Raw genomic sequence first — 12,131 nt, forward strand, 5'->3', positions numbered from 1 at the left:
TAAATAATATTATAAATATTATATTCTTGAAACGGTCATTGAAATACTCTTTTCCCGGACATAATCTAGAAATAATTACAAAATCGTCCCAATCAAATTACAAAGTCGATCAAAACACCATTACAAAAAATCAAGTTAAAAAAAAAAATACAAATCTTCATACCTCCCATTACAACAGTTGTTCCGACAAGAAGAACAAAAACCACTCCAAAACAAGTCACCATGACTATCACAAAATAAGGTACAAAAACATACATAAAGCTGATAGAAAAACCATTATAATATGTGTTAGAACATATGTTACAACACAAGGTCAAAATCGTTCCAAAACAAGTTTAAATGACCGTTCCAAAAAGATATAAATATAAAATTTTTGGTGTTACAAAAGCCGGTCTAAAATGCAGTACAATTTTTTTTAGTCAGAGGCCATCCAAAAAATAAGTTACAAAGTCAATTTCGTTATCCAGTCAAAGCTTGTGATGGTTTCTCGGCCATTACAATATCCGAGTCAAAATAGTAACAACTATTGTAAAAGTTACTAACATTTTGTAACGCCTGTTAGAGGAAAGGATGACTAGCCGTTACAAATCCTAGAAACTTTTTATAAATTTAATTTTGACCATTACGAAAGATGTTCCAGTTATTTATTTATTTATTTTTTGTCATGTGCCGATGATATGAAAGTAATGTAGATATATGTTATTAGATGCATATTTATCGTTAACTTAAAATTATTGAACTTGTAAACTTTTGCTAAATTAATCGACTAAATTTACTTGACATCTAAAAATTCTTAGATTTTATTTACATATATATTATTAAGATTTTTTGTACATATTGATGTGGTGCCTAAAATATGCACCTGGCCCAAACAGAGGCCCGACCTACCTGGAGGGCCAATTTACACAGAAGCATGGTTGGAAGCCTTGAGATGGGTGAGATTCGAGAGGGAGTAGCCTCCACGACCCATATACCGCATATGGACTTTCGGGAGAGTGGGTCACGATCAACCGCCCGTTGGCCCAAGGGGGTCCGAAGTTGACTTGGGCGCCAGGCTGGTCACGCTCCCAAGTGGTGCAAAATTATTCATCTAAAATAAGAGCAGACGTCTACGTAGGTAGTGTCAAAGATAAGGAGATAATGATGGATATTGCATGTGCCCCGACCACCTCTTGGGAGCTTAGGACTTATCCCCCAGAAGGTTTATTGAATCGAAACTCCCCCTAATCGGACACTTTGAGATCTTGTTAACAATTTTCAGATTTTGAGGAAACTTATCAATAGCAACTGCCGACCTGAGTACTTAGGGATTACACTTTTTCATCTGCTGAGAAATTGCGGCTATAAAAGCTAGGCTTTCCCCCTAGGCTAAGGGTAATGCCTCTTTTGCATGAACACACGAACAAATGCACTGCGAGAGCACTTTAGCAATCATATTATTTTCTCATCTCCGACGCACTCATTACTACTTTATTTCTCTTAATTTTATCTTTCCACGACTGTTTACTCACTTGAACGTTGGAATGTTAATGTTTTTTGTTCTTTTTTTATTTTATTTTATTTTGTGCAGAACCTCTTTCAGGATTGCAAGGAATTTGGTCCAAAAAGCTTATGAGGCCAAAGACTTCTCTAGAGAGCAATTCTTATTCACATCATGATGATTTGTCAAAAATTGCCATAATTTTTTATTTATATTTTTTTTTAGTAACAATTCTAAATTAATTTGAACGTAATGTGATAGTTTACAAAAAAAATATATAGGGTAAATATAATTTTTGGTCCCTCAACTTTGCCACTTATCCAGATTTGGTCACTCTTATTTTCTCCTCGCCAGACTTAGTACCTCAAGTTTATAAATTCCATCAATTTTGGTCTCTTCCGTTATATATCCATTAGTTTTAACAGATTTGTGAAATAAAAGAAAACAAAAAGTTTTTGGCTTCCATAACAATTCAAAACCATGAGCTTGCATGAAAGAATAAGGAACCTCGCCATTCCACCAAACACATCAATTAATTATTTCTCTAAATGAAATATTATTATACTATCTGTAAAATATAAAACATGTTAAAAAACATCTCAAAATCATGCTGAAAATTTTCAAAATCAACCAATATCAATTATTGTTATCTTATATATACTTATAACAAAAATTAAAATATAATCAACCAAAATAACACAAATACCAAACAATATCATAAATCAGAGCATATAAACAAATACATAAAAGTGATGTCACCAAATACATAAAAAAAATCTCAAAATATTTTGAACATCAGTAAAAACTTAAACCATAATAAAAATTTATTTTCGGTGTTGTGATTATAAAATTGTTTAGTGTTTGTGTTATTTTAGTTGGTTATATTTTAATTTTTATTGATTGATTTTGAGTTATTTTTTAACATGCTTTTTTATTTTACATTATAAGTAATATTTTATTTACAAAAAGAACATATTGGTCTGTTTGGTGGAATGGTGAGGCTCCCTATTCTTTCATGCAAAGTCACGGTTTTGATTTGTTATGTTAGCAGAAATTTTTTTTTTCTCCTTTTATTTCACAAATTCGTTAATACTAACGGATAGATAACGAAAGACACCAAAATTGACGGAATTATAAACTTGAGAGACTAAGTTTGATAAGGGAAAAATATGAGGGACCACATCTGGATAAGTGGCATAGTTGAGGGACCAAAAATTATATTTACCCAAATATATAAATATATAATTTAAATTAGTTAACATGGAATAATATATAGAATACATAAAAAAAATCCTGAATTTTTGAATCATAGAAATTCATCAAATAAAAGTTAAACGCAAATCCAAGGGGACAAAAAAAATTATATCAAATGGATAAATGTTGTAAAAAATGTAATTTGGTTGAAAAATATCCATACTTTATTTTAATTTTTGAATATTAACTGTTGTAGTTTTGGTTTTTCTCCAGAATTAGTGCATCTATTTACGTACAGAAATGCATTATATTGATATTGAATAATTAAAAATAGATATGTGATTTAATATCTGATAATTAGTGTATCTTTTTTCAGGTTCATATCTGATAAATTTTAGTATCTTAAGGGTACGTAGAAAATCATACACATATATATACTCTTATTATATTATCAAGGAAATATCATAATTTAAAACTTAAGAGAAGACGATTTTTTTCCTTTACAAATTAATGGAAATAAAATCTTGGGACTAATTTTGTAATTTGTTTTTAATAATTTTAGCATTAAAAGCAAATCCCCCTCATTTGTGGGACCAGTACAGCAATTTAGCCCAAAGGTAAGATACAAAATTAATGCCATATGCAAGAGATTATGAAATCAAAATGGATTGATTTTTTCTTTTTCAAATATTATTTCATCCTCTATTTATTTAATATTTAATATATGATGCATTTTTTGTGGAGCTTTGAGCAATTCGATTTTCGACTGAAAGGATGAATGATCTAGCTCTTGAGAAAGCCATTTTTGAAACAGATTCGACGGATGTTGTCAAATGGATTAAAGAAAAATCTGAAGATGCTGATCGTGCAACTCACTTGAATGTCTCAGAATTCAAAGAATATGGGGAATCAAATCCAAATGGGATTTTCAGAAAATTCTTAAATCGTGTAATGGTTTGCTCCATGACGTGTCTAAACAGGCATATGGAGCTAACTGGGACAGTCCTATCCGAATCGATGTTTTTTGTGATGAGGGATCTAAATTTCTTGAACTTTTGGGCTTTTAATTAATGAAATTCATTAGATCAAGAAAAAAGTGGATTGAATTTTTTTTTTATTGCAAATATTATTTCATCTTCTACTCTATTCAATATATACACATCATATGTATAAAAATAATATTATATATATTTAAACTCTTTTTATATATATGATATATGTATATTAAATAAAATAAAAAATAAAAAAAATTTGCACCAAAGGATTTTATTCAATTAAAACCTCTTAAAAGAAAAAAAAAAGTTTAATGGGATAGCAAGTCCGATGCATGGAAAAACCTCTTAAAAGAAAAAAAAAAGTTTAATGGGATAGCAAGTCAACTGTGATGCATGGACATTGACACGGCGATATGAAAAATATAAAAAAAATTAGGACACGATACGACACTGATACGGCTATGTATAATATATATTTTTATTATATATATTCTTAATTTTTCAAAAAATTAAAATATGCAATATGAAAAATATTAAGATAAAATATAAAATATAAGCATGTATTACATCTATATTTTTAATCAGATATGACTTTAAAAATATACATAATCAGTTTATTTAAAAAAAACGCAATGAAAATTTTTTAATAATTTGAATTAGTTAAATCATGAATATCTCTCAATTTTTTATTAATTTTATCCTAATACTTTTAAGAAAAGTGAATAAATTCTTTTTCTTTTTTATTAAGCATGATTTAAAAAAAACAGTCCAATTTTTTTTAAAATTATAAAAAGAATTAAAATGTGTCCAAAACGTGTCGGACACGCCAACAACTGTGTCTGTGGCGTATCTGACGCTGTGTCCCCTTTTTTTTAGTTTTTTTTTTTAATTTTTGAACACTCCGATATCATATCCAACATGTATTTGAGGCGTGTTCGAAGCATCTTCATAGCAGACACTGCATCGAATAATTTTTTGAAATGGCCACGTATTATAGCAAGTCCGCAACATGATGTAATTATTGGGTAAGTTAGGACAAATTTGCAATTTTCGGGGGCCATTTCTAAGCCCTAAACCCTATGTAATTATTGGGTAAGTTAGGACAGTTTTGCAATTTTCGGGGGCCATTTCTAAGCCCTAAAGTCCTAAACCCTCTGCAACCTTTAACCCATAAAAAAGGCAGCTTTGCATCCGTTTATGCAAAACCCTTCATCGTTAGAGATCTGAATTCGTTCGACGATGGCTTCCAAATGCAGTAGAATTTTCACCAGGGCTTCCGTTTCTACGATCAAATCCGCCATTTCGAAACCAAGTCCTGCTTCCTATACGAGATCAGCCACGGCGTCGTTTGCCAAACCCGCTCCCACTTCAAAATTTTCTCCTTTACCTCTTCGCCGCTTCTCTCTCTCCAGGTATCCCTAAATTGATATTCTTTTTTTCTTTTTCATTTTGTTTATGGTATAATTAAATTTTTAATAATCAGAAAGTGAACAATTTGGGGTTTAGGTCACCAGCGGAGTTGGGGAGCACGGCATCAATGCTGCCGCTACATAGCGCAGTGGCGACGGCGAGGATGACATCATGCCTGAGCTCATCGTCGAGGTGTTGTAGAGCTCTTTCTCAGGGTACACTCTGCCGCACTTCTCCAGATCTCTAGTATGTTTTTATTTTTTTCTTCTGTTTTCTGCTTCCAGTTTTGTTGTTTACGGAACTTTTTGGCTGCGACGCTGTGCTCTGTGTTTGTGTTGTCATGTTTTTTTACTTAGTTTAAGTTCAAGTGTCACAGGACGAACTAAAAGAAATTCATGAAAAGTTGCGACCTTATCTTTTTGAAATCACTAAAAGGGTCTGTAAGGTTTAAGTAAGGAAATACCGCTGTGTCTGCATTTATTTGTAAGAAATCAATGTGGTGAAATTTCTGACAGGAGGTTTCAGATTTAATAACTAAAAACTTTTTGGCAAATCACTTGTTTAAGGAGTGGTTCTGTGATTCAGGTCATAGTAATGGATGACTCCCAATGCATTAATTGATTAGACTTGCTAGATATGCATGCATCAGAAGAAATTGCTGTACATGTGCATTTCACCAATTGAATTGCATTACTTCTTAGGACATAATCAATATCATACACCTGCATCTTTGTGTTAATGTTAGATGCTTTAATCAGATTGAGTATATATGATGTTTTGAGTTACTGGGTTCCATGGTGCAGCTTGATAGCTCTGGCATGCCGTTATAAGCATTAGGTCATTTATGCATATTCCTGTTCCATCACGTAGAAGCTTTTCATTTGAGTCTTACACAAACATTTTTGTTCTGTTAAAAGGGCCTATAATGGTTTAGCAGTGTGCTCTATTGACCCAAAGGTATCGTGCTTCTGTTTAAATTGTACCTCACTATAAACAAGGCAATTGATGACCCTTTTAATTTACTTCCCCCAGTGCATGCAGCCTCCTCAAATTAACAAACATAACCCCACCTACTCAGACAGAAAAGAGATGGGTCTTAACAAGGCTAAACAATATCTTCTGTTTTAGTTAGTGTATGGGAGGCCTAGACTAGACTACCATCTGCATTATGCTGATTATACGTCTCACTTCTGGAGTTGTTTCATTAGTAGCTTGCTATACAGATACAGTAATGACCAAACTTTTCTAGGCCCTGTTCACTGACTGATTTACTGTAGCATTCCAAGTTTAACATTATAACAAATTAGTTTGATAGTAAAATAAGAAATTTGGTTAATTTGGGTATTTTTCAACCTTGTCAATCAATTCTTTCTTATATGACGGTACCTAATTCTCAAGACTCTCAACATAAGCTGATTTTTAATTTTTGGAAGAAACACCCCAAAATTAAGTGCAGGATCTTTTTATCCTTTTCTTAGGAATTGCCTCATCACTTCAACCTCTACAGTGACTTAATTTGGGTTTTTCTTTTGGGGTGGATGGCAACAATCAGCTATCTGACTGGAATTTGGTTCCTGCAGGCACATGAGTTTTCAACTTTGAAAGAAATACGAGAAATTTACAAGGTTGTCCATTATGGTTCATTGTGTTACTCGTGTATTAACACTTGGCAATTTTCTTAAGAAACTAGTATATTTGTTTGGATGCAGAGTAGAACAGACTCCAATCCTTCGTATTATTTCATGGACTTATATCCCAACAATTTTAATATGGAAGTGAAATATGATCATGTTGTACTTGTAGTTTGATTTGGAGTTTTGATAATTTTGGTTTTTGGTCAGCTTTTCTTTTGTCATCTATTTCACAGAATGGAATGCAAATAGATGTTCATCTAAAGCAAATTTTTCTTAATAGTATCTGACAATATTATTTCAATGTTTTAGTTTCTTAGTAGTACTCATTTTTTGTGGAATCTCGCGCTCAATCCCAGTCTCTAATCTTTTCTTTGGGTACCTAAATAATGTGAAAATTCCATAATGTGAATATGTTTAGTGTGAATCTGACGGTATACTAAAAACTGGAACTGTTAGTTTAGGTTGCTTTGGAAAATAACCTATGTTTTTGCCCTGCCTTGTTGAAATAGGTCTAACTTATTTGTAAGAAAGTTCCGTGGAGAAGATCCATTATGAACTGGTCCAATAATTGCAATTTGAATGCTTTGTAGGTCCACTGATCTTAACGTAGTTTGCTCAATTAAAATGTCCCTGTATGAAGATGACATATGAATAACAAAATGAGGGGAGGGAACAAAATCGCTGACATACCCAATTATAGCCTCGTTGAATTCTAATTGGAGTAATTGTGTGTTAGTTCAACACATGGTGACATTAATTATCCTTTCTCCAGATGAAACTGATGGGACGTGATAATTTTTTCTGGAGGAGTGGCTGAGTCATCTGCTCTAGAGTTGGTCCTGAAGATATTTTCAACACCTATATTTCATGTCTTGAGAATCATCACCCATTGGGCACTTTTGACTACTTACCTGTTGTACTATCGTATGGAGGCCAAGTTAATCAACTGAGATTGTTTTAAGCATCAATGCTATAATATCTTGTTGTTGGTCAAAGAGAGTAAATAATTGATATTCAGCCATTTAATATTCTTTATTTGGGTCATTGTTGTTTTGAGTTTGAGAGGAGAGGGGTTTTCTCGAGCTGTTCTCCTGATACCAGTTTTTTGTTTGTTGTATTAGAGCTGGGTCTGTCAGTTCCGAGGTGACTTTTGTTAGCAGGCTATCAGAATTATCTTCATATGAATTGGTAAGGGCAGAGCTCCTATGCTTTCCAGCACATACGTTATCAATAACCCATAAGACTATTCAAGATCCCAGATCAGCATATTGATTTTCAATGCTCTGGAAGAAACAAATTCTATTTACATTTTGGAAGGCTGGAAGTTGACTTGTTTTCTTTCTGGTTGTAAGGTAGTCTCTAGTGTATTTGGTTTCACGTAAGCTGAATTCCTCCTCCTGTTGACACCCTTTCTTTTTTGTCTTCTTGAAATCTAACATTTGTACCTCAGGCTTGCTTGTTAGAGCCTAAACCATACTCCAGGTTCTGAAATTAACAGCATCACTTTATCTTTGAACTCACGTTGCATTGGCCCTGAAAAACATGAAGTTAAATTGTCTATACTGAAAAGTGGAGCGTCGATGAGAGCTACCTATTGTCTGTGTAAATCCAGACCAAATTCCAAATAAAGAAAATGGCATATTGTGTGGGCGTAAGACTTCATCTGCTACCATCTTGATGTTTTGTGCCTGCTTGTGACTCTTGATCTGAAGACCCAGAAATCTGCCCTAGGGGACTTAATTCATGGTGTTCATTAGATCTTGCAATACTAATATACATGAATTGATTTCTCGGGAAGGGTAGTTTTAAGAGTGAATGTAAGAACATAGTAAGCCATGAACTCTGATAGAAACCAATATGTTTTAAGAAGGCAGTTATGGAGTTGATCAAGCATGCAAGAGCAAGGTAAGGATGAACACTACATGTTAATCAGCACTTGTTTCTGGACATGTAACTTACCTACATTCTTCAATAAAGCCCAGACCAGAAAATTGCTTTAGGTAATGGTAAAGAGGCAATATTTATCCAATACAAATATAAGAAAAGACAACGAAAGAAAAAAAGTGCCTTCCTGATTTTATTGCTATTACGGCTTTTCTAAAGAAATTACATGATTTCTTGTGAAATTTAATCTTTAGTCCAAAATAATATTCGTCTCATATACTGTCATGTTCACAAGCACCCTAGTAGATTATTTGATAGTTCAGGAGTATAATAGATGGAGAGATGAAAGGTAGAGTCTTCAAGCCTCCCGGCACAAACAAGCATACCAATGCCATAGAGAAGCACAGTCACACTAAAACATCCTAACCACATGCTAGGATTCATCTGTCAAACTTTGTTTAAAGTATTCATCTCACCCGCCGGACTGGTCCCATCCTTGACCAGAAGTACTCAAGTATCAATTTATATGCAATGATCAACAAACAATTTGATGCCGGAAGGAAGTTCAGAAAAGCAGATAATCTTATGCTGTAAAAATTCTCTCATATAAGTCAAACTAGACAAGATATTTCAGATCAGGAGAGAATTATAGCAGCTTTTAGCTTATTAACACATGGATTTTGTCTGATCACCAATGGCATCATGTCGGAAGGCGCTCACTCTATACCTCTGTTTCCCACTTTAATTCACCAGTACAACCGTAGACGGAGATCCCTACATCAGTTACTAGTGGCACGGTGACTGGCAATCATGGTGAAAGATGACATGACATGATTGATTCCGGAGAGCATAAGTTCTTTACAGAGCTGCAGACCGTGAGACCAGCCCGCGATTTTCCCTTAATGCAGACTGAACAGCAGAACACAGGGATTGGACCTCCTTCAGGCAGAAAAAGTTTCTATGAACCCCAACTGTATCTGCATCACATTATCAAGGATGGTGAAGTGTCATCTTCAACTTCAATCCAACTGCGACCAGCATATTTCCTTATGTTCCTCTCCTTCATCACCTTCCTAATGCCACCCACATCGTCCCATTTGCCATAGCATGCATAAATGTTGGACATCATTACATACACAAATTCATTATCACCCTCCAGTTCTATCACCTTTCTAGCCGCCGCCTCTGCAACTTTAATGTCTCCACAAGTCACACATGCACTAAGCAAAGCCTTCCAAACCATTCCACAAGAATTATATCCCAGATCATTAATCATCTTCACAGCCTTGCTTACATGTCCTTGTTGTCCCATGAGTCTTATCATTAAAGAACAATGCTCTGGCATGGGATCGATCATATAGTCAGTCATCATTGCTTCAAAATACTGATTCGCGACCTGCAGAGGGATCCTACCATGCCAACATGCTGAAATAACATTGAGAAAAGTAATTTCATCTGGCTGTAAATAATTCATTGTTTTCAACTCCTCAAAGAGCTCAATTACCTTTGCGGGATTACCATTGTGTGCATACCCAGATATCAGGGCATTCCAAGTAACCAAGTTCCTTTCTGGCAGTGACTGAAATAATCTTTCAGCTTCCTTTATCTGCCCACATTTGAAATACATGTCAATAAGAGCACTCCCCACAGTAACATATCCATCCAACCCACTCTTCACCACGGAACAATGTGCCAAACTCCCCCATGTAATAGCTGATAAACCAGCAATGCCACTCAATATAGTTGAAAATGTGAACTCATCCGTAGGAACACCACCTGAATGCATTTTGCAGAAAATTTCCAGGGCTTCGATGGCTCTGCCCCTGTTTACATACCCTGTTATTATTGAATTCCAAGAAGATGAATTTGGGTTTGGCATTTCTGATAACACAGAAATAGCATCTTCTATGACTCCATACCGTGCAATGCCATCAATAAGTTCGTTGTATGAGATTGTATCAGGATCTGGCACCTGATGCAAAATTGCAAATGCCTGTTCAAGCTTCCCATTTCTAGCATTTGCTGCTAGAACAGAGTTCCAGGAAATAATGTCCTTCTCAATCATATCTCCAAAAACCTTCATTGCCTCTGCAACATAACCGCACTTTCCATACATGTCAATCAAGCAATTGGAAACAACAATACTGTCCTGCACACCATATTTCACAATCTTGGAATGCACTGATCTTCCCACCTGCACTAAACTCAGCTGCCCACAAGCAGACAAAGCAGCAGTAAACGAATATGAATCTGCACAAAGATTGGATTCGTCCAGCTGAACAAACAGTTTCAATGCCTTCCTAAACTGCCCAGAACGAACATACCCAGAAATCAAAGAATTCCAAGAAACTACACTTGGTTCCGGAATTTCAACGAACAGATCATATGCATCGTGCACACGCTCAAACTTGACATACAAATTAATCAAAGCTGTGGAAACAAAGACGTTAGAGGTGAACCCAGATTTCAGAATGTAGCAATGAAGCTGCTCACCATACGAAAACAGCCCAGTATTACTACAAGCACGGGTTAAATGGACTAGAGTATAGGCATTTGGCCTGGACGCAGAGCAGAATAGTTGAGAGGCTTTTCTTAAGGCTATACCTGATAGTTGACCACCTGCAGCCAGTTCTGGTATGAGACTGGTCCATGTAATATAACCCTTTTCAAGAATCGCTTGGAAACATCTGCTGATTTGTTGGGGAAAAAAGTGACAAAAGTGGTATTTTTGAGTCGCTCTGATTTTGCTGGCAAATGGAGCACTTAAGGCTAGCTTTGCTAGCATGAAGTCGTGATGGTAAACTTATACTATTTTCTATAGTTTTTATACTACAGAACTTGGGCCATATGAACAAGAGCGACAAGGTATATTGGTAAATTCATGATAAACCGAATTAGGGAGGTAAACAAGCCGAGGAGCTCCACAGATTATTATGGAGCTTGAATAAATTAAACTGAGATATAGTTTGAAGAATTTCCCCCTTTTTACTTTTAGCTCGACACACAAGTCTTGAGCTTGAGTGGTGCTCAAGAACAGTAGGTAAATATACATTTTATAAAAATGTTGTTGCTAGCTTATTTTTTGACCTATTTGCTACATTCTTGCCAACAGAAATACCCCAAAAATTTTCCCATTATTGATTTGGATTTTTAAATAAAAATGTTTCCTTTTCTTTTCTTTAATCTCATTAGCAATCGCAATTTTCTTTTTGAGGGAAACCAATCAAACTTTGATAACTCAAAATCAAATTCGCAGACATTGGAAAAGCAGGCAGCAGCAGCCAACATAGGGATGCCAACGCAACAACTCTAAGGAAAAATACTCTGGGACGCCTTCGTGGTGTTTTCTTGTGCCACAGCCCGACGTTGCACCCTCTAAAGGACCCCTCCAAACTAACCACTGGTTGCATGGGCTCATCCGCAATAGTGGGTACATTCTCAAAAGTTATCTTGTTCCTCGCCCACCAGATGAACCAACAGACCAGCGATGCACAACCAAAACCCGAGCAGTCCAGCACCCTGTGCAAGCCCTGC

The 12,131-nt window shown here is 35.1% G+C and overlaps 2 protein-coding genes across 7 annotated transcripts; one reads left to right on the plus strand and one right to left on the minus strand.

The window, feature by feature from the left end:
• LOC105155849 lies at positions 4,776-8,229 on the plus strand. 5 transcript variants are annotated; one of them, XM_020691891.1, is made up of 3 exons: positions 4,776-5,081; positions 5,176-5,325; positions 7,486-7,746. In XM_020691891.1, coding segments are annotated over exons 1-3 (324 nt in total). In that variant the 5' UTR covers positions 4,776-4,908; the 3' UTR covers positions 7,487-7,746. The 5 variants fall into 5 exon arrangements, with proteins under 5 accessions (XP_020547550.1, XP_011070131.1, XP_011070132.1 ...); XM_011071829.2 differs by lacking the exon at positions 7,486-7,746 and adding an exon at positions 7,835-8,229 and having other exon boundaries at positions 4,777-5,081; positions 5,176-5,294; XM_011071830.2 differs by having other exon boundaries at positions 4,777-5,081; positions 5,176-5,294.
• Positions 8,127-11,649, minus strand: LOC105155850 (putative pentatricopeptide repeat-containing protein At5g47460). 2 transcript variants are annotated; one of them, XM_020691889.1, is made up of 2 exons: positions 11,202-11,631; positions 8,127-11,027 (listed from the first exon to the last, which is right to left on the minus strand). In XM_020691889.1, the coding sequence occupies exons 1-2, from the start codon at positions 11,380-11,382 to the stop codon at positions 9,580-9,582; spliced, it is 1,629 nt and encodes a 542-aa protein (XP_020547548.1). In that variant the 5' UTR covers positions 11,383-11,631; the 3' UTR covers positions 8,127-9,579. The 2 variants fall into 2 exon arrangements, with proteins under 2 accessions (XP_020547548.1, XP_020547549.1); XM_020691890.1 differs by having other exon boundaries at positions 9,814-10,022; positions 10,102-11,649.

The sequence above is a fragment of the Sesamum indicum genome, linkage group LG2 (assembly GCF_000512975.1).
Source record: "Sesamum indicum cultivar Zhongzhi No. 13 linkage group LG2, S_indicum_v1.0, whole genome shotgun sequence".
NCBI lineage: Eukaryota > Viridiplantae > Streptophyta > Magnoliopsida > Lamiales > Pedaliaceae > Sesamum > Sesamum indicum.